This window comes from Rhinopithecus bieti, unplaced genomic scaffold, assembly GCF_001698545.2.
Source record: "Rhinopithecus bieti isolate Rb0 unplaced genomic scaffold, ASM169854v2 scaffold_5889, whole genome shotgun sequence".
Taxonomy (NCBI): domain Eukaryota; kingdom Metazoa; phylum Chordata; class Mammalia; order Primates; family Cercopithecidae; genus Rhinopithecus; species Rhinopithecus bieti.
In genome coordinates this window covers 3063344-3085643 of record NW_016805277.1, presented here as the reverse complement: position 1 = coordinate 3085643, position 22300 = coordinate 3063344, and the positions used below count along the sequence as shown (strand labels likewise).

Genomic DNA, 22300 nt, shown 5'->3' with positions numbered 1-22300 from the left:
ACTCTGTCTTAAAAGAAGAAGAAGAAGAAGAAGTTATTTTCCTTTTATTTTAGGATATACCCACATACTAGCATGACAGATACCAAAATATTACAATGATTGTTTTCTCTGGATGCTGGGACTATGGGGCTTTTTATTTCTTTGCATATCTGTACTTTACACAATAACATTTTTGTGTAATCTTTTTTTTTAAATGCAGAATACTGACATTGGAGAATGCTCTTCATATAATTTAAGTGAAAAAAGAGTAAAAACCATATAGTATATTATCTCATTTTTTCTAACAAAATATAAATGTGCATAGCAAAGATACAGAGGTGTTAATAGCACCAGGGAGAAGGGGTGCAAGATTAGTGGTTGCCTCTTATTGCTTGTCTTGTTTATAAATTCTCCACATTAAAAATATAAATTCCAAGTAAAAACAATGGAATAAATACAAACTCCCACTTTATAACCAACTGAAATGACAGTAACTGAATTTTCTAAAGTTTTAAAAGCCCCAAAATGGGAGAAAGGAATGGCAGCACCAGCGTCGGAAAGGTGGAAAGTGGATGGACGGCGGGCAGACTACTTGGCTGACCCAAGGAAACTGCATCTCATGCCAGCTGAGACCCATGCTGATTTAAGAGTCCCGAGAATGCTCAGGAACTGAGAAAAGACCAAGGACATCAGAAGGGCAAGGGGTGAAAACAAGGAAAGTTGTTGAAACTCAGTTTAAGAAACAGATACCCATTTTTGTTCCTCAAAGTTGGGTGACCCTCCTGTAGCAGGGTTTTCTCCAGACAGGATATCTGGACTGAGAAACACCAGACACAGTGGGGGGCAGTCGAAATATGCTGAAATCAGGAACAGTCAACAGATGCCAAGGCCCCCACCCCAGCCCTCTCTGCACCCTTGCTGCCAGAATGCTGGAGACAGGGAGAATCTTTTCTGCGCGAGCTGACCTGCCTGCCGAAAAACGACAAAGAAACTGGCACAGGAGGTTCCCCAAGTGAAAACAGTCAGCCACCCGCCCTACAGGAAACAGCCCCCTCCCATACATTTACCCTCAGAGCTCCCTATCTGTTTTAACATGTACAGACAATCCAGGATCCCCTAACATGCAAGGAAAGCCAATAACATGGAAAAAGTATTTTTTTTTGAGACAGAGTCTGGCTGTCACCCAGGCTGGAGTGAAGTGGTATGATCACAACTCACTGCAGCTTCGACTCCTGAGCTCAAGTGATGCTCCCACCACAGCCTCCCAAGTAACTGGGACCACAGGCACGCACCACATGCCTGGCTAAGTTTTTTTTGTGTTTTGCAGAAATGAAGCCTCCCTATGTTGCCCAGGCTGGTGTCAAACTCCTGGGCTCAAGCGATCGGCCTCCCAACGTGCTGGAATTACAGGCGTGAGCCACCGTGCCCAGTTCAAAACAATTTTTTAAAGAAAACTTGGAGAAAATAAAGATTATGTATGAAAAAGGAAACTTAGAAGCTATCTCATCAAAGAAACAAGAACACAGTGCCGTCAGCGTGCATGTGCACGTGCGCACACACACTGTCAAAGAATCAAATGCCCTCAGGAAGAAAGATAAAGCTATGAGAATATCCCAGAGGAGAGAAATTTTTAGAATAAAAAGAAAATTCAAGGAGAAGTCAAAGAGGTATAATCAAAAAATGGCAGTTCCAGTAAGAGAGACGAAAGAGAACGGAGAAGACAAGTCATAAAATACCCCAATTTAAGTGTGAATACAAAAATATATTATTTTTATAAGTGAGAAAAAACAGGGTGCAAAAGGTGTATATTAAGCCACTTCACATGTAGGGACAAGGGAAAATAAGACTATATATCCACAGTTGCTTGTATTTACATAAACAAATAGGATAACCCCCCCCCCCAAAAAAAAACACCTAAGAAAAATTGTTATTTGTGAGGGAAGGTGGAGATTCCACTAAATTTTTTACATACACAGTTGACCCTTGAATAGCAGGTTCTGAACGGCACAGATCCACTTATCCATGGATTTTCTCCTGCCTCTGCCACCCCTGAGATGACAAGACCGACCCCTCCTCTTCTTCGCTCCTTTGGGCCTGCCCCAACGTGAAGACAGTGACACTGAAGACATTTGTGATGGGTTCCACCCTCTACTTAATGATGAATAGGAATATATTTTTCCTCCTTCCTTGTAAATTTTCTTAAACCTTTTTTTTTTTTTTTTGAGATGGAGTCTTCATTCTGGTCACCCAGGCTCGGGATGCGTGCTGTGATCTTGGTACTGGCAACCTTCTGGGCCCCAGGTTCAAGTGATTTTACAGCTCAGCTCCGAGTAGCTGGGCATTTACAGAATTGTGCCACGAGGCATCTGGTTAATTTTTGATTTTTGTAGGGAGGACAGGGTTTGCCATTTGTAGGGCAGGTTTGGTCTCAAACCCCTGACCTTCAAATGATCTGCCTGCCTGGCTTCCAAAGTGCTGGGCATTACAGGCCATGAGCCACTGCGCTAGCCAACATTCTTCTTTCTCTTTAGCATTACTTCCGCCTGACGGTACCGCCAGATTACAGTACATAATAGCCATATAACATACAAAAATATGTGTTAAATGATTTTATGTATCAATTTAGGGGCTCACTCAACCAATAGGGTATTAGGAGTTAGTTTCTGGGGAAGGTCAAAAGTTATATGTGGATTTTCAACTGCATTTGGCTGGGGGGGTTGATAAAAACAGGGTGAAAGATGGGTGGTCCCTAAACCTCTGTGTGGAAACAAACAAACGGAGGTAAGGATACCTGTACAACCCAAAGAAGGGGAGAAAGGGAGGGGATTAAAAATGTATCTAGTTTATTTTGTGATGTGAAATGAATATTTGTCAAAGATTGAAGAAGTAAGAAATCAGGCTGGGCCGATGGCTCCACCACCTGTAATTTTCAGCACGTTGGGAGGCCAAGGGGGCCAGGCAGGACTGAGATCAGGGCGGGAGGACCAGGGCCTGTTCCAGCTGGGGCGGTGGCTCCACACCTGTAATCTTCAGCACCATTGGCGAGCCAAGGCAGGCAGGTCACCTGAGATCAGGGGAGCGGGAGACCAGGTCCTGTCCAGCTCGGGCGCGGGTGGCTCCACACCCTGTAAATCTCAGCACGTTGGTTGAGGCCAGGCAGGGCAAGGTCACCTGAGATCAGGAGCGGGGGACCAGCCTGTCCCGCTGGGCGGTGGCTCACACCCTGTAATTCAGCCCACGTTGGGAGGGGCCAAGGCCGGGCAGGTCCACCTGAGAACCAGGAGCGGGAGACCAGCCTTCAGGCTCTGGGGCGCGGTGGTCAACCTTGTAATCTCCAGGGCCCGTGGAGGGCCAAGGCAGGGCAGTCACCTGAAGAATCAGACGGGGAGACCAGCCTGTCCAGCTTGGCGCGGGTGGCTCCCACCACCTGTATCTCCAGCACGTTGGGAGGCCAAGGCAGGGCAGGGCTCACCTCGAAATCGGAGTGGGAAGACCGCCGTCCGCTGGGCGCGGTGGCTCACACTTGTAATCTCAGCACGTTGGGAGGCCAAGGCAGGCAGGTCACCTGAGATCAGGAGTGGGAGACCAGCCTGTCCAACATGGCAAAACCCCATCTACTAAAAATACAAAAAATTAGCCGGGCATGATGGTGGGTGCACATACTCCCAGCCACTCGGGACCTGAGGCAGGAGAATCCCTTGAACCTGAGAGGCGGAGGTTGCAGTGAGCTGAGATCACGCCATTGCACTCCAGTCTGGACAACAGAGCAAGACTCTGTCTCAACAACAACAATAAAAGAAGTAAAAACAACAGAGAGGTTTTTTTAAAAAAATAAAATTTACCAGAACTTAATGGCATGTCTTCAGTTTGAAAGGGCCCACTACGTATCTGGTACAGTTGTTGAGAACAGAACTATACCAAGGCACATTGTTGTAAAATGTGGCGTATAGGGACCAAGACAATTTCTACAAAAGGAGTGAGGAAAGATCTGGATTCAAAGTGGTTCTAGACTTTAGCACTTCTGGAAGATAGGAGGCAACAGCACAGGCCTTTATAATTCTGAAAGAAAAGTATTTCCTGCCTAAAATTCTATACCTAACTAAACTGTCAAATTCAACTTGAGGATGAAACATCTATTTAGACATGCAAGTTCTCAAAAAGTTTACTTTCTCCACACCCTTTATTAGAAAGCTATCAGGGGATATGTTTACCCAAGAAAAAAGGAAGATCAAAAACTCGAGAGAAGCACACATAGTGGCGAAGGGAGTTCCCAGGGCAGTGGCGACAGGCCCCAGGACGACGGCTGTGTGGCAGGGTCGGGGCAGTGCTAGATCAGAGCAGGCCAGATGGCCTGACCTCCTGGCTTCCTTAGGAAGATGAATTATGAGAAAAACTCATCAAATTTCTTGAGAGTAGTTTCATGTATTTGGTCGAGAGTTTAGGGTTCAGTCACTGAGAGGAACACAGAAAACTAAGAATATGGAAAAACAAGATAATTATTAACTCCAGAGGTAAAAAGTTTTGAAAGAAAATAAAAGTAATCATAGCCAACCATGTTTCACCTGTGAATATATTAGTATCATTAGGCAAACAGCATACAAGGCTTTTGACTGACCCAAATTATGATCTATCTGTATTGATGAGAAAAAAGGAAGGATGCAGGTGGAGGAAGGACAGCAAGGAGGAAAGAACGAAATATTCATTGTAGACAACAGCTCCTATGTCTAAAAAATCAAGAAATAGCAACCTAGGCTTAATTTAGAAACATGAAGGGAGATAAAAGAGGTTTCCCTGGATAAGAGGCTGGGTTGGGAGAAGGCTGCTTGTCAAAAATAGAGAGATCTGAGTTTTCACCCTACTTACAAGCTAACAAGTCAGTATGCCACACTTTACAGTTTCGTGGATGCTGGTAGAAGACACAGGATTCTTGTATCAATGGCAAACATGTTTATTATGCACAAAAGTAGTAGTAGAGCATGAACATTTTTGTTCCCTGAACTCCAGTTCTCCCAGGGAGACGCAGAGAGGGCCAGCTGGCACCTGTACAAATGGGTTGCTTTACAGGAGAGGAAGCATGAGCTTAGGGAGCCTGAAGTTTTATAATGGGAAGTGCGCCTGCCTTTAGCTCCGGAGGAAGGTACTATCTCTTCCAAGGCTGTCTGCAATATAAATAACCTTTAAAAGACAGTAAGGGAAACAGCAGGGCAGAGAGTGCCTCACTCACAAGAGGAGCAGCAATGCCAGAGGCCCATAGAGCACGGATTCCCAGCGCTGCCGCTTTACATAATGAACCTTCTTGATTTTTAAAATTATCAGCATTCGTAACTTTCCTAAAAATAGAAATCTAAAAAATTAAATCGTTTCACTTACTAAAACAACTCTCTCAGGCCTTACTCCTCCCGACTGGGCATGTCTTTGCCAACGGAGAGCCAGAGTCCGAGGAAACCCGAAAAAGCAACCCCAGCTTTCCCAGCTTTTCCAGGGTGAGCTGGTCCGGAGGAAGGGCGGTCCCAATCCCAGCGCTTCAGAGCCAGAGCAAAGCGGGGAGGCTCCCCCATGGCCGTCAGCCGGCGGCCCACGCGGCGCATTGCAGGCAGGTGCGAGCCACATGCGCCAAGTGCCCTGAGCGGCCCTTTGGTAGTTAGTGTTAATTAAAATTGCCCGCACGGGAGTGGAGCCCCGCTGACAATCTAGAAACAAGCAATAGACCCTCTGATGTAGCCATCTGGGCCGCGCCTCTCCGCACGGCCCGGCACGCCTCGGTCCCCGGAGACCACCCTCGAGGGCAGGTGCTGCCGCTCGGCCGGGCCCGCAGGATCCCTCGGCCTGATACGGCCGGTGCTGTAGGGGCACGTGCGCGCCTCGGCCCCTCCGCCGCTCCCACCCCTCGCCGGTGCGCACTGGCGCTCGGGGACGCCGCGGGCCCAGGTGTCCAGCTGGCCCCTGCCCTGCCTGGCGCTCGGACCACCACTTCCACCTTTGCCACCCCCTCGCCAGCCTCCGCAGCTTCCAGACAGGCCGGTCTCTGCGCCCACCCCTGCTTCCCGCACCGGCCACCGCCAGAGGCAGTGGAGGAGGGCCCGGCCGCGCAGATCCTGCTTATCGGGCCTATCTCCTGTTACATAAGGCCACTCCCCTATCTCCGCGGGCCATCGCCGTCGCAACAGCCGCGCCAGCGCCTTCACCCACGCGCGGGGGCGCGCCTGCCCACCGCTCCCGGCAGGGTTTTTGGTAGCCATGGGGTTACGGGGGCGTTGACTCATCCGGGCGGGGCACCGGGAGTTGCACAGGCCAGGGTAGTTCCCCGCTCCTTCCCCCATCACGGAGACCCTATGGGAGATGCCATGGACTCTCTACTACAGATTAGGAAACAGGCCGGTAGAGGGATCACACAGCCAAGTAGCGGCACTCCAGGCACTGGGGGCCCTCGAGGGCAAGGGGCAGACTTTTGGGAGTCAGGGCCAGCAGCTGGGCTGGGAAGCTTCGAGTGTGGACAGAGCGGGTGGGAATGATGTTCCCTGTGGGAAGAGAGGGTGAACAAGGTTGGGATGCCTCTGAGCGGGAATCCAACATTCCTTGTGGCACAGGTCACAAGCACACCCTTGTGAGGAGGTTGAGCCCCGTTGAGGAGCCTGAGCAGGCAGAGAGGGGGGCTGGGGAGGCGCTGGCTTGGGGAGGAAGTGGGTAAAGGAGAAATCTTGACATCAACACCCAACAGGCAAATGCCGTGGCCTCTGTTGTGGGAGTTTCTGGAAGACTTCTAGGAAAATGAGGGAAGAGCAGGAAAAGGCGACATGGCTGCAGGGGCCAGGCCCAGGAGCCGCCCCTCCACAGCACTCATTCTGCAGAAGGGAAACTTGAGGCCCCCAGACGGCAGGGGTTGATCCTGCAGAGACTGGTGAGCAAACGGGATCACCCCAAGCCCCAGTGGCACTAGGAACACTTATAATCCCTGACCTGAACTAAGGCTGCCAGCCTGGCCGGGTTAAGAGTTTCCCAGCAGGATGGCCCGTGCACTTTAAATTAAAGGGGCCAGATATAGGTGCACACTACTCCCAGCCACTCTGGAAACTGAGGTGGGGGGATCGCTTAAGTCCGGGAGTTGGAGGCCAACCTAGGCAGGCAACATAGTGAGATCCCATCTCCAAAAAAACAAAAAACACCAAAAAAAAAAGTCCCAGGAAGACCTCTGAATCTGTCTGGATTGCTCAGTGGAGACCTGGAAATCTGAACTTTGACAATCCCTCCCACAGTGGGGCCAAGGAGGAATTAGGCAAGCCAAAAGAAGTGAACTTTACTCTTCTATTGCCTGTTTGAATTTTGTATCCAAGCAAGTATTACTTAATTTAAGAGACTGGTTTATTAAAAAAAAAAAACTCCTCGAATTCCCATAGCTGGTAGACTGTGGCCACAGCCACAGTGCACTATCTGCCCAGCACTTCCGGTGACCCAAAAGGGTCTGAAGACAGGAGCTCAGAGTTGGGTCAGCTGTCCAGGTACTCAGGGTTGTCACAGGCAAAACTGCTGGAACTCAGGGCAGCATTGCAGATGCCATGCCGCTCTCAGGGCCCCTTGCCTGCCGCTGGAATTAAACCCACCCAGATCTTGGAAACTCTGCCCTGGACCCTTCTCAATAAGTCCACGAGAAATCAAACTCTTTCCTTTATGCGACACTGGATTTTCCACAAAGTAAAATCAAGATGAGTAAAGATGTGGTTTCTAGATAGTGCCTGAAAAAGCAGAGACCATGGTGTCAGGCGTCACCACTTGGGCCTATAAAAGCTGCCACAAGACGCCAAGGCCACAAGCCACCCAGCCTATGCGTGCGCTCCTCAATCCTCTCCTGTTGGCACTGGGCCTCATGGAGCTCTTATTGACCATGGTCATTGCTCTCACTTACCTCGGCGGCTTTGCCTCCCCAAGCCCTGTGCCTCCCTCTACAGCCCTCAAGGAGCTCATTGAGGAGCTGGTCAACATCACCCAGAACCAGAAGGTGAGTGTCGGCTAGCCAGGGTCCTAGCTATGAGGGCTCCAGGGTGGGTGATTCCCAGGATGAGGTAATGAGCAAGCTGGGCTTAGATCCTAAGATGCCTAAGGGTCAGGAAGAATCCCCATGGACCAAGGCCTGGCCCGGCCATGAGAGAAAGAGGAGCTGGGCTGGGGGCTCAGCAGTGTGGATGGACCTATGAAGGGGTCTGGCAGAGTCCCCAGGGACTACCTGCTCTCCTGGCCTGGCCTTGTCTGCCACTGCCAGCTCCTACTCAGCCATTCCTGAACAGAGGACAGCAGAGAAGGGCCAGCACCCTCCCAGAACCATGTGGCATTTGCCAACTGGATTTTGACCATAATAATGCAGCCATTCTCCCCAGCACCGTAATAGGCCTGCCCTTACAGGAGGATTTGTTAGTAGAGTCCACTCCTTGCCTCACTAGTAACAGCTCACGTCTTGAGCGCTGCTTACACCAGGCCTGGTACACGTGCTTTATGTGTCATTTCATCACTGCCAGCCACCTCAAGAGGCAGGTACAATGAACCCATTCTGCTAAGGTTCAGTGAGGTTAAGTGACAGAGGCTGGATTCAAGCCAGGCCTGGCCAACACCAGAGTGCCCATGCTCCTAACTGCAATGTTCCCTCACAATCAGAAGGCAGGGCATTTAATACACCAGACCCCCACTGCCTCCCATCTGATTTGTCTTGGTCAACAGTGGCCCAGGCCACCACTACTTCACTCATCCCCGCCCTGGCCCTTTCCGCAGGCCCCTGTCCTCTTGCCCTGACTATGGCAAGCCTCACATGCAGCTTGTCCCTTACTAGTGGTGTCACTCAATTTTTTTCTCTCAGTTCCAAGACCCTATACATGGGTCCTCACCCCCACGCCCACTGTTCAAAGCAGAAAACGAAGCTCAGGAACGCTGAGGGGCTGCCAGGCCTGCCTCTGCGCCACACGAGGGATGCGTGTGGGGCCTGTGCTGGTGCAGACCTGGCCTGGGCTGGCAGGGCAGGCCCACGACCCCTGCCAGCACTCTGCTCACTGTCACTTTTCTCCCGCAGGCCCCGCTCTGCAATGGCAGCATGGTGTGGAGCATCAACCTGACAGCTGGCGTGGTAAGGACCTTCAGGTGCGGGGAGGATGGGGCAGAGGCTCCAGGCCTTGGGCTTATCTTCTCTGAGACTCCCTTCCATGGCTGGGGTTCCAAGCAAGCTTCAAGCGCTCTCCTCCCTCCCCCAATAATCTGGGCCCTTCCCACCACCCAGACTCACCTGCACCAGGCATCTCAGCCCCATCATCCTGCAGACTCACAAAAGGCAGCCACCCCAGCAGGGCCTGACCCCCCAGTGTCCCCTCTCCACAGTACTGTGCAGCCCTAGAATCCCTGATCAACGTGTCAGGCTGCAGTGCCATCGAGAAGACCCAGAGGATGCTGAACGGATTCTGCCCGCACAAGGTCTCAGCTGGGGTAAGGCGCCCCCCAACCTCTCACCCCCACCCTGCACCCCCTCCTGCCAACCCTGGGCTCACTGAAGGGAAGCTGGCTGAATATCCAAGGTGTGTGTTCACTCAGGGGTGGGGCCATTGTGGCAGCAGGGACATGGCCTTCGGGATTTACAGGACCTGGGCTCAAGGGCTCCTGACTCCTACCTGGGCCTCAATGTCCACATCTGTACAGTAGAGGTACTAACAGTACTCACCTCATGGGGACTTCCGTGAGGACTGAATGAGACAGTCCCTGGAAAGCCCCTGGTTTGTGCGGGTCGTTCTGCCCTCTGGCGTCCCACTCACGCGCTGGCCTCTTTATCCTGCAGCAGTTTTCCATCTTGCGTGTCCGAGACACCAAAATCGAGGTGGCCCAGTTTGTAAAGGACCTGCTCTTACATTTAAAGAAACTTTTTCGCGAGGGACAGTTCAACTGAAACATCGAAAGCATCATTATTTGCAGAGACAGGACCTGACTATTGAAGTTGCAGATTCATTTTTCTTTCTGTTGTCAAAAATGTCTTGGGGAGGTGGGGAAGAGGGTTAGGGAGGGGGTAAAATTCCTTAGCTTAGACCTCAGCCTGTGCTGCCTGTCTTCAGCCTAGCCGACCCCAGCCTTCCCCTTGCCCAGGGCTCAGCCTAGTGGGCCTCTTCTGTCCAGGGCCCTGAGCTCGGTGGATCCGGGGATGACGTGTCCCTACACCCCTCCCCTGCCCTAGAGCACACTGTAGCATTACAGTGGGTGCCCCCCTTGCCAGACATGTGGTGGGAGAGGTCCCCACTTCACACACAGGCAACTGAGGCAGAGAGCAGCTCAGGCACATTTCTTCTTGGCCTTATTTATTATTGTGTGTTATTTAAATGAGTGTGTTTGTCAGCGTTGGGGACTGGGGAAGACTGTGGCTGCTGGCACTTGGAGCCAAGGGTTCAGAGACTCAGGGCCCCAGCACTAAAGCAGTGGACACCAGGAGTCCCTGGTAATAAGTACTGTGTACAGAATTCTGCTACCTCACTGGGGTCCTGGGGCCTCGAAGCCTCATTCAAGGCAGGGTCAGGAGAGGAGCAGAACAGCTGCTCCTGTCTGCCAGCCAGCAGCCAGCTCTCAGCCAACGAGTAATTTATTGTTTTTCCTTGTATTTAAATATTAAATATGTTAGCAAAGAGTTAATAATATATAGAAGGGTGCCTTGAACACTGGGGGAGGGGACATTGAGCAAGTTGTTTCATTGACTGTCAAACTGAAGCCAGAAATAAAGTTGGTGACAAATAGGCCTGATTGTATTTGTCTCTCATTTTGGCCTTTGGGGACACTGGTGTGTGGTCTGAAGACTCTGAGGAGCTCTTTGGGAGGCTGGCGGGTTGGAGGAGAGGACTGGGATGGATTACAGTGAGGATGATGGGGTGCAGTGACCTGGGCTGAAAGCAAGCTAGCTCCCGGGGATAGGGACATGGCCTGAAGGAAGCCCTACCTTCTGTCTGCCGTGCCAGCGAGGACGGAGAGACTTGGGCCAGGCTGTCAGGGTTCAAGGAGGGCATGAGGAGCAGACGGAGACCCAGGAAGTCTCACGACCACATCTCCTGAGGACTGGCCAGCTGTGTCTGGCACCACCCACACACTCATGTCTCCCTCACAACCCAGGAGGCCGATGAGAACTGTGAGGCTCAGAGAACGTGGGTGGTTTGCCTAAGGTCACATAGCTACTTCCTCACTGGGGTCCTGGGGCCTCAGAGCTCATCTGAGGTAAAGAAGCAAAGCTGGGATTGGGGCCCAAAACTCACTTTAACTCCAAAGCCCATACACTTAACCACCCTGCCTATTTCTGTCCAATGTCACCTGTCCTGAATGGAGTTTTTCCCTCTGTAAGATTGTTATCAACCTGTTTGGGCCATCTCACTGACAGGGAGTTCCCTACTATTTTTGAGGGGCAGCCCATTGCCTTTCTGGACAGCTCTCACCATTAGGGTGCACACACGCACTGCCTCTGTGAACAGGGCTCTGGCTAGGCCACTCCTCAGCAGCTCTTGTTGCTTCTCCCTTGGCCCTGGCCAGCAGCTGGAGTGCAGAGACCAGCAGGCCTTACCAAGCCACAGCTCCAGGCCATGCCCGTCAGCAATGTTTTTCATTGTGACTCTCTGGGAGGTGCCCAGGGCAGAGGGTGACTCCAGGATGGGATGCCTTTGCAGTGGGTGATAGTCATCAAGGACCAGTCTCAAACTTGTAGTGGCAGGCAGGCGCCCTCCCTGGGGAGCCCAGAGCCCCACGGGAACACCACAGTGATACTCAGAAGTCCCTGAAGGCAGCTGTCCTCTGCTGCTCACGGCTGTGTCATTCACGCAACAGCAGAGGACATGGCAGGGAGTTGACCAGGGGGCTGATGATGGCAGTCAGCTACTCCAGAACCACTTACTTTCCCCGGGGAGAGGCAAGGGAAGAAGGCAAACCTGACAGTGCAGGGGGCAGGGGATACTTGGCCCAGAAGAGAGAAGACTGTGGGGGTGAAGAGGGTGGTGGTGCAAGAGCTGGGTCTCCAGCAGGCTGTCCGGGGCAGGGGACAGGACCAGCTCTCTGGTGCCAAGCCTATTAAGTCCTGTCACATTTGCTGAGAGAATACCTGCGGGGGACCACCACAGCAGACACCTGGGCTAGTGACCACCAAGACACCCCATGCACTCCAGGTTGAGCCCCAGAAAGAACTCTGTAGAAACAACACAGGGTCTGCTGCGGGGAGCTGTATGTCCTCCCTCGGTAGGGCCTCCCCTCTGGAGGTGAGCAGTGGCTGCTTCCGCGGAGGGTGGGAGAGTCTCGGAAGCCAGAGGAAGTGGGTGGGAGTCAGAGTCTCGACATTCTTCTCTACCCAGAGTCTAGGGTTTAAGGCTGGAAGGATATTTATGGAGGGCAATGACTTTGTAAATGGGACCGAGCAATCTATCTCCCATCTTTGACCCATGTCCTCTCTGCCAGCCGAAGTATTGCCCTGCCTATCCAGAAAGAAGATGGAAACCCTTCCAGTGAAATTCCACGTGACTCCTTCAAGAACAAAGACTGGAATTGAGACTGATGTGGGGCAGAGTTCCTCGGGATCCTCCAAGGCCCTGCTCTGAGCCACACATTCAGGACGGCCTGCGAGGCAGGTGCACTGTGCGGACGGCCAAAGGCCGTCCCGGGCCCCACCACTAGGGGTCTGGCCAATGGCCGTCCTGGGCCCCACCACCAGGGGTCTGCAGCTCGCCACTTCCTCAGCCACTGTGGAGCTCCTGTCCCTCACACCTTCCAGGCTGCCCCCCAGGAAGGGGGCCTGTGGTCACTGGCAGTGTGCCCTGGGCTGGAGAGGGCATGGGGCTCTCCAGGGATGAGGGACGCCTTACGAAGCCACAGAACCGAGCTGCAGCTGGTGGCAACAGGGAGAGGGCCCTGTCAGGAATGAGAAAGGAAGCGAGAACAAGGTAGGTAAGTGTCAGTGGGTACAACTGTGGCTGGGAACCTCCCTCCCTGGGGACTGACCCCTGGCAGTGTTTGCTGGGAGTTTTCTCTAACCACGTGGCCTAAGTTCTTTCATAAACAAGGCAAGCCCTCACTCAGCAGGGCTCAGAGAGAAGGGGGTTGAAAAGGGAGAAGAGTGCTTGGTGAGTGGGAGGAAGACGCTGACCATGGGGCCCAGGTCGGGGTGCCCCTTGGCACCTCGGGAACCCCAGCCCAGGAGGTTTCACTGGAAGAGGGGCTGGGCTTAAGTGAGAAGTGAGATACACGCGAGTTTCCGGTGAACCAAACACCTCAGTTTGCTGCTCAGATGAGGTGTCAGAAAACACTCCCAGTCACTTGGCGGGTTTCTCCGAGGCTGGCCCCCTGTCCTGCGCAGGATGAGAAGGAGCGGGCCCCAGGGGGACCAGGCCCATATCTTATTTCCTTGTGACAGAGGCAGCAGCTTGAAGCCTGGCCTTCATCTGGCCCAGCGGCTTATCACTTTTTCATTATGGTCAAAGAGAAACGTCTTCTGCTTATGACCTTCATCTAGCTGGCCCATTATAACATACTGCAAACCTGTTCCCCACTTTGGCTGCCTCCCTTCTAAGAAGGCCCGGCTGGGGCCAGGCTGACTATGTTCCAGACAGGACTGCCTGGCCAGGGACACGCTGGCCAGCTCCTATCTGGCATTTCTAGGGGTCCAAGCTGGGGTCAGGACTGGTGGCTGTCTCCTCAGCTGCCCTCCCCCACACTCATAAAGCCCCATTATCTTCATTCATTTCTCAGCTCCACCCAAAAGCAAGAGGGCAAGGGTTTGCAACAAACTTTCCCAGATCAACTGATTTCTCGGCAGCAAGGGCGGGCCCCTTGACAAAGCCATTTGAAATCCCAGAAGCAATTTTCTACTTACGACCTCACTTTCTGTTGCTGTCTCTCCCTTCCCCTCCACTATACCTTTTCTTGTGGAAAGTGATTCTCTCACAGTGTCGTTCAGAAACACCCCCAGCCATGTGCTGCCTGCCCGGGCAGATGCTGCTGTGTGGTCAGAGGTGACGCAGGCACCAAAATTAAATATAGCAACTCTCTTCAGCTCCGCTCTCTGCATCACTACGGACAAGCGTGTGGGGGCCGGCACCACTTCCCCAAACCCTCAAGGGAGGAAGGCCTGAGCCACCCATGGCATCCCCTGTAGACCCACAGCTCGATGGCCTGTTGGCCACATGGTCCACGACTCCCTGCCCAGCCCAGGGCCCTGTGCCAGAGGAGCTGTGGTGATGACACATTGGAAAAAGCAATTTTTATTTACTCTTCTTTCTTCTGATCTGTTTCCCACATTTTCTATAATGAGCATGCATTCATTTTCCAATGGGAGACAAAGATAAATTTCATTTTAAAAAAGCAAAAAGAACAAGAATGTGATGTCTGCATCATGGAGGGAGTGTACCGAGACAGGCTGGTGAGGAGACTTGGCTGCAGCATCCCCCCGCTGGACCAGCACCAGCACCCCTCAGACCAGCCTAAGTCCTCCCTCTGGAGCCGGCCCCCTCGGGAGAGGAGGTGGGGGTCTGCAGGGGCCTGCAAGGCAGCCCCTCAGCCAGGCAGGCCTGGCACTGCAACTCCCACGGGCTGGCACTCTTGGACCCATCAGATCTCGCATTGCCAAAGACAGAGGAAGGTGCTGCCTTCTTGGGGGTCTTCGCCAGGCCCTGGCCTGCCAGGGCACAGGAGCCAGTGGGAGTGGGAAGGGAAAGGGTGGGCTGCCCATCTAGCTCTGAGGCTGAAGTGACATTAACACTATAGGGACAGATGGAACATTCCTGCAGCCTCCTCAGCAGCTCTGCCTCTTGGGAAAAAGATCTTCCACCTGCTTCTGAAAGGCAAGAGAAGCCAGCGGCCTGCAGAGCTACTTCCCCACAGCTCTGCAAAGCAGTCTACGCCACTGCCTGCCTGCCTCAGCTCCCTCCTCCCCTCGGTCCCTGTGCCCTTGGATGGGGCCCTCCACGTGTCTGTGCTCTGGGTCCCATCCCCTCCCCTCTCAGGGACACAGGCAGAACATACAGCTCAGGGTGAAACCAGCCCTAGCTTCAAGCCCCAGCTGTGTCCCTGACTTCTAGTGTTGTTACTTCAGCCACGTCTCAGTGATTCCGCGGAAATGGAGCTCCACTCATTCATTCGACAAGTATGGATTGAGGCCTGGCCTGGGTGTCAGACCCTGTTCTAGGTGCTGGGGGTCCACTAAATAAAACAAGGTTGCTTCTAGCAGGGAGATAGAATAAGCCAACAAGAGAGCACTCAGTGTGTCGGGCGGTGGTAACCACTACCGAGGGAGATAGAACAGACCGGGGCTGCACGGCAGGGAGGGCGCTGTGTTACACGGGAAGGTTGGAGAAATCCTCCCCATGCGATAAAATGAGAACAGAGATCGGGATGAAACAAGGGGAGGGGACAGCCGTGCACAGATGGGAGCAAAGTCATAAAGGGAAAGGGAACTGCAGGTGCTAAGGTCTTGAGCAAGAGCAAGCTGGGGATGCCCTTCCCAGCACTCACGGGTGACCCTCGGGCTGGAGTAGAGGCTGTGGCGAGGGCAGCAGGAGCCCAGCAGGGCTGCAGAGGCCAGGACTAGGCTTCACTTTAAGTGGGATGGAGTGATGTGGTCTGACACGCATTTGTTTTTTTGTTTTTTTGTTTTGAGACGGAGTCTCACTCTGTCACCCAGGCTGGAGTGTAGTGATGTAATCTTGGCTCACTGCAAGCTCCACCTCCCGGGTTCACGCCATTCTCCTGCCTCAGCCTCCCAAGTAGCTGGGACTACAGGTGCCCACCACCACATCCGGCTAATTTTTTGTATTTTTAGTAGAGATGGGGTTTCACTGTGTTAGCCAGGATGGTCTTGATCTCCTGACCTCATGATCCGCCCACTTTGGCCTCCCAAAGTGCTGAGATTACAGGCGTGAGCCACCATGCCCTGCCAGTCTGACTCACATTTTAACAAAGTCACCGTGGCTGCTGTGTGGAGAACGCAATGTGGGGGCGAGGGCGAAACAGGGAGATGAGCACCAAGGCTCCTGCAGAGATGCTGGTGGGGAGCGATGGTGCATGTGGTAGTGGAGGACTGGAGAGGGGTGTGTGTGTAAGATACATGTATACATTATACTGCTACTGTATATATTATTTACTTAAATAGTATATTATATAATGCGTATAGATATAAATATATAATATATAAATGTGCATATGTTAATATTATTTACATTTGCTATGCAATTACATTTTTTAAATCTTCTATTACAGAAAATTTCAAATATACACAAAAGTCACTCCCAAGCATCCATTGCCCAGTGTCAACAATGAGCAACTCATGGCCAATTTTGTCAATTTTGTTCCATCTCTACCCCTGCCCCTTCCCCACCACCACCAATCCGAGATGTCACATCAGTGAAGGGAGAGGCTTTGGGATGGCCTGGAGGTGAGTGTGTGAGGTCTTCCTGTGTTGTGTGTGAACAACTCCAAGGACGGAGCTGCCGCTTGCTGAGCTGGGGCAGCCTGTGCTGATTGTGTCCCATTCAGAACACAGCTGTCAACCACCGATGCAGCCTGCAGCCCAACACAGCTGCCCTCCCAGATGCCCATACCGAGTTCCACCTCATCTGGCCCCTTCCTGTGCCCCCACTGCACTCAGACATTTCATGAGGTCACTGATTATCAACTCATCACTCCGTGCAGCAACGCGTGTCTTTCCTTATCTAGCCTCACCTACGAGGAACATCGCTGCCACTGACCACTGCTCCTCCTCTCTGGGCCTCTCTCATGCTAGGACTCTGCACCCTGCATCATCACCTTCCAGCGTCATGGGAGTCCCCTGGCTAATTTCTTGTCCCCTGTCTTCTCTCACCCCCTGGCCATATTGTTAGGTCAACAGGAACAGAGGAGAGTCAGGGTGACACCATTTTAAAATCGACTCCATCTTAAAACTAGCTAGGCATATTCCTTGCCAGTCACCACCCATGGTCATGAGATGTTTACGCCAAGGAAGCAGTTTAGTCATGCCCGCAAGGACAAACTCCCACAACAGCAGAATGTCCGGGTGTCCTGATGTCTCATAACAGTATATGCTTTCAAGATAGTTACAGTAATGCTCTGATGTACTTACTCACTAAAAGGCCAAGGATAAAACGTTCTTTAAATCCACAAAGTACTACATTTTGTGACACTGTCAGCCCACCCACACACAGACATAACTTAGCTTGGCTTTTGTATAGACAAGACCCCTATAGAAGAAAAACCTTTAGCAGACGAGGCATTCCTGCTCGTGCTTTCTGAGGATACCGACTCTGAGTTGCTTTCAATAAACCATCCCTTCTTTACTGCACTCCACGACTCGCCTTGATTTCCTTCCTGTGTGAGATCCAAGAACCCTCTCTTGGGGTCTGAACCAGGACCCCTTTTTCCAGCAACACTGTGTTCTTCCCCGCAGCTTAGTCAACCTCCATGTCTACTGCCTGCAGGCTGGACCCTCCCCGGTGCTCAGAGCATGGCCCGCAGCAGCCCCTTAGCTGGTGGCTCCCACCTGCCGCCTGCCCTCCTCCCCTGCCTCCTCCCCTCCTCCCCTGCCTCCTCCCCTCCTCCCCTGCCTCCTCCCCAAGCCAGAGACCTGGGGCCACCTGCGACCTCCTGCTCTCCCTCACCCCCACATTCAGTCACTTCCAAGTGCTATTAATGATGATGGTCGTGGTGATGGTGATAGAGGGCATTTTCTGAGGGCTTGTGACATGTCTGTCACCACAACAAACACTTCATATTTGTCACCTTCTGTAGTAATCAGCCCAGTTTTTACAGAGAAGCCTGGACGGGGGAACTTTTCCAAGATAACCCAGAGCTGGGATTCAGAACCAGCCAGGTCCTGTGGGCACCAGGACACCAGGTCTTAACCTGGACACTGTGCTGGGACAAATGACTCGAGAGCCCACAGCTCTCCCTGCCACCGTCCCACCTGATTCATGCCAGCTGCCTCTGTCACGGGTGCCTGCAGTGCTCTGGCTGGGTCCCCTCAGCCCACACTCCCCTGCTGGGATCCCTCTCTTCAGTGCCCCCGGGGCCTTCCACTGGCTGTCCCCTGCCTGCACTCACCCCACCCTGCAGCCCCTGCTCCTGGCTAAAGCGGCTCATCCCTAACTCTGCTTAAGTGCCCCTCCCTCAGAGAAGTCTCACCTTTTTCCATGACAAAGCCTGTGGGGGTTGGAAAGCACTCTCCTGGGTGCTGACCTGCAGGACTGACAGAAGAGGAGAGAGGTGAGATTCACGTGACTCAGGGACCACAGGAATGGCTGGGACAGCAAGCATCAATGGACGAGGCCCATGGAGACTGGGCTGCATTGCGCGACCTGCATTCCTTTCTCCGAGTTGAGGGCCGTGTTTCTGACTCCTTTGAAGCGAGCATCTGGCTTCTCCAATTAGATGAAGGCTGACAGGCTGTGGAGGGGAGGGCAGCAGACACCATGTACCTGGTCATTCAGACTGGGGGTATCCTGAGCAGACTCACGGTGTGGGGCTCAGGTGGGGGGGTGTCCTGGAGCAGACTCATGGTGTGGGGGTTAGATAGGGGGTGTCCTGGAGCAGACTCACAGTGTAGGGGGTCGGCAGAGGCAGCAACTTTGGGATCCCGGCACTACAGCCTCAGGGGTGGCTCACTGAGTGGGTCAGGTCTTTAGGGTTCCGGGCCCAGCCTGGAGCCTGCCCCTCCAGCCCTCCTGACATTCTTATAAGCACCTACTTTCCTGCATGAAATCCTTTCCTGACTAAAGCACCCACAGCTGCGTCTGTTCCCTGTAATGAATCCAGATACTAAAGTAGGCGGGCTGCAGTGTGGGGATGGCAACCCACCAGAAACAAGGACGGCAACTCAAAGACGGAGAAGGAGCACATCCAGGAGGAACCTGTGCGGAGGGCCCGTCTGGCCAGATCTCCACTGCCCTGTCCAGACTTGGGCTTGCCTCATAGATGAAGCATCATCAGTCATTTCAGCAACTCAAGATATGAGTCATCGTCATCATCATAGCACTTACTGTGTGCCAGGCACTATTCTAAATACTTGAAAACTTCAATGTATTCATTCCTCAGAGCAACTTCATGAGACGGGGCAGCTATGACTTCCATTTCACAGATGAGGCTAAGTAGCGTGCCCAACGTCACCCAGCCGGGAGGCACAGCAGCCAGGCCTGACAGACCACCTGGGCCCAGCGTCCACTCTCTTAGCCACCGTGTGCTACAGCAGCCTCTGTTAACAGGCCCCCTTTCTATGACCCATGCCAAGTACTTTCCATGGAACCGCTCACTTGCTCCTCACAAGGAAGAGTCACATTATTCCCATTTCACAGGTGAGAAAACCGAGACCCAGAGAGAGTTAATGATCTATCCATGGTCACAGAGTTGACAAGGGCTCGTTTGCTGGACTCCTAAGCCAGTGCTCATAACTGCTACGTTCCAGGGCCTGAAAGGAAAACTCTGCATCCATAGAGGAGCCAGCGCCAGTTCTCAGCTCTCACACAGGGGAGGGGAAGGGGCCTGTGACCCACACACCCGGAGACAGCACAGTCTTCAACCTCCCTCCTGAACTTTGGTGCCCGTCCCACCACACCCTACTAAGACACTGCCCATGGCCCTGCAGGCTCGGAGACTCCTTCGCAGTGGTTGTGGTGGAGATCACTGCCCTCCTCTTTGTCCCTGACGATACAGGCACCCACCTTCCCCATCTCTACCCACGTGCCGCACCTGCCATGGTGCTGTCCCTGCAGGTGAGGATGGCCCATCCCCCCCTTCTGCCCTCTGGGGAGACTCCTGGTCACTCTCGAATGTTCCGGACAGTTTATCCTTTCATCTTTGGCCCCATTCCACCATTGACACAAACAAAACAAGCTGGATTCTGCTTCTGAGCTAAACTTGCCCATCTAATATTCCCTTTTCACTCACCAGCTCTGTCCTCAGAGCCTCAAGCCCAGGTTCTGCCCATTAGTGGGTGCTTAGAAAAACACCAGCTGGACACATAAATGGCTGTTCCACTGCCCGCCAGACACTCCAGAATCCTGCCCTCCCCACAAGCTCCCCTTCTGTACCCCCGGCTCTCCTTGAGAACCTATTTGGCAGAAGCCCTCCAGCAAGTCCGCAACTTGACGAGCTCCCTCCTGTGTTAACTGGAACCGCTGCTCTACTGCATTTCACATAATAGTTCATCGGATTCAAAGTCCCCACCTGCCTTGGAAGCAACCACCTGCTCTTCTCATAACTCTCCCCCAGTGTGTGCAGCAAAGAACCAACTTTACCCAAGAAGTCTGGCCTTTGTCCTAGCTCTTGGGAGGTCCCACCAGCTACAAACCCTTGGAGTAAAGAATGTGGCTAGTCCTTGTCACCAGTTCCCAGGAGGTAGCCCCAAATTCCTAGGGATTTCCCAAGTGATAGGAGTATCTTACTATTCATGGTAAACCCTGAGAGTTTATGCCAGTGAAGTGACGCATGGTGGGCCCTAGGTAGTTTTTGCTGACAATATGACCATGGAGGGGCTGGCCATGCCACTGAGGTTTTGTGATATCAGCCTGGACTCCTGGAAGGAAATCTGGAAGATGAGTTCAACCCAGTGGCCAGTGATTCCATCAACCACACCTATGTGATGAGACTCAAATAAAAACTCTGGACCCCAAAACTCAAGTGAGCCTACATGCTTGGAAATACTCAGCATTTTGTCACACGTCAAAGTGCTGAGAAGGTGATGCCTCTGATGTCACAGGGGGAAGACAATGAGAGTTTTGTGTTTGGGCCCCTCCTCCATCTCGCCCCTGTGTCTCCTCTTTTGGCTGGTTCTGATTTGAATGCTTTTGTTATGATAAAACTGTGGCCTTACATACAGCACTCTCCTGAGTTCTGTCAGTTATCCTAGTGAATTCTGGAACCTGAGGGATAGTGGAAACTCCCAGATTTGCAGCCAGTCAGTCAGCAGTGAGGGTGGGCTGGGGACCCCTGAATGTGCAGCTGGCAACTGAAATGAGGGCAGTGTCATGGGGGACAATACCCCTCACCTGTGAGGTGTGGCTCATTGCAGGTGCTTTGGCATCTGAAGCCACTGCATTTAGTTTGGTAACTTTGCTGCCCAGTCCCAATGGAAGGATCCTAAATATGGTCTAAGGACCTTCCTGATACAATTATCCAGATTCTGTCCTTCACAGAACGTGAGGCACTGCGATAAGATCCAAAACTACATATACACAGTGGAATACTATGCAGTCTTAAAAAAGAAGGAAGCCCTGTCGTTCACAACATGGATGAACCTGGAGGACATTATGCTAAGTGAAAAAAGTCAGGCACAGACAGACAAATACTACATGATCTCACACATATGTGAAATCTAAAAAAGTCACACTCAGGGAGGCAGAGAGTAGGATGGTCACCAGGGGCTGGGAGGGTGGTGATCAGGAAGATGTTGGTCAAAGGATATAAAATTTCAGCTGGGGGGAATAAGTTCAAGAGAGCCACTGTACAACATGGTGATAACAGTTGATAACAATGTCTTGTATACTTAAAAATCATGAAGAGGGGCCAGGCGCAGTGGCTCACCCTTGTAATCCCAGCACTTTGGGAGGCCGAGGCGGGTAGATCACCAGAGGTCAGGAGTTCGAGACCAGCCTGGCCAACATGGTGAAACCCTGTCTCTATTAAAAATACAAAAATTAGCTGGGTGTGTTGGCAGGCACCTGTAATCCCAGCTACTCGGGAGGCTGAGGCAGGAGAATCGCTCGAACCCAGGAGGCAGAGGTTGCAGTGAGCCGAGATTGCGCCATTACACTCCAGTCTGGGCAACAGAGTGAAACTCCATCTCAAAATAAATAAATACATAAATCACAAAGAGAGTAGATTTTAAATGTTCTTACCAACAATAAACATGTGAAGTACTGTATAATTAGCTTGATGTAGCAATTCCATAACATATGCACATTTTAAAACATTGTATCATACAGCTTAAATATATAGGCAATATTTATTTGTCAATTTAATAATAATAGTGAGGGAAGAAAAGATCCAAAACAGAGGCAAAACCTTGTCCAGGCATGGTGGTTCACGCCTATAATCCCAGCACTTTGGGAGGCTGAGGTGAGTGGATCATTTTGAGGCCAGGAGTTTGACACCATCCTGCCCAACATGGTGAAAACCGGTCTCTACTAAAAAAGAAAAAAAAAAATACAGATATTGGCCAGGCGTGGTGGCATATGCCTGTAATCCCAGCTACTTGGGAAGCTGAGGCTGGAGGATGCCTTGAGCCCAGGAGTTCAAGGCTGCAGTAAGCTATGATCACCACTGCACTCCAGCCTGGGTGACAGAGCGTGGGGGCCCAGGGAGT

At 52.2% G+C, this 22300-nt stretch overlaps 1 protein-coding gene across 1 annotated transcript; it reads left to right on the top strand.

Annotated features, from left to right (window-relative positions):
* The first annotated feature begins 7790 nt into the window (after nt 1-7790).
* IL13 (interleukin 13) lies at nt 7791-10723 on the top strand. The gene is made up of 4 exons (XM_017871929.1): nt 7791-7972; nt 9032-9085; nt 9334-9438; nt 9785-10723. The coding sequence occupies exons 1-4, from the start codon at nt 7799-7801 to the stop codon at nt 9890-9892; spliced, it is 441 nt and encodes a 146-aa protein (XP_017727418.1). The 5' UTR covers nt 7791-7798; the 3' UTR covers nt 9893-10723.
* Nucleotides 10724-22300: the final 11577 nt, after the last annotated feature.

Bases quoted from the DNA above. Each gene is read 5' to 3' on its own strand.
- IL13 (XM_017871929.1), top strand. From the start codon at position 7,799: ATGCGTGCGCTCCTCAATCCTCTCCTGTTGGCACTGGGCCTCATGGAG. The intron at 7,973-9,031 runs GTGAGTGTCGGC...TTTCTCCCGCAG, and splicing joins ACATCACCCAGAACCAGAAG to GCCCCGCTCTGCAATGGCAG. The intron at 9,086-9,333 runs GTAAGGACCTTC...CCCTCTCCACAG, and splicing joins TCAACCTGACAGCTGGCGTG to TACTGTGCAGCCCTAGAATC.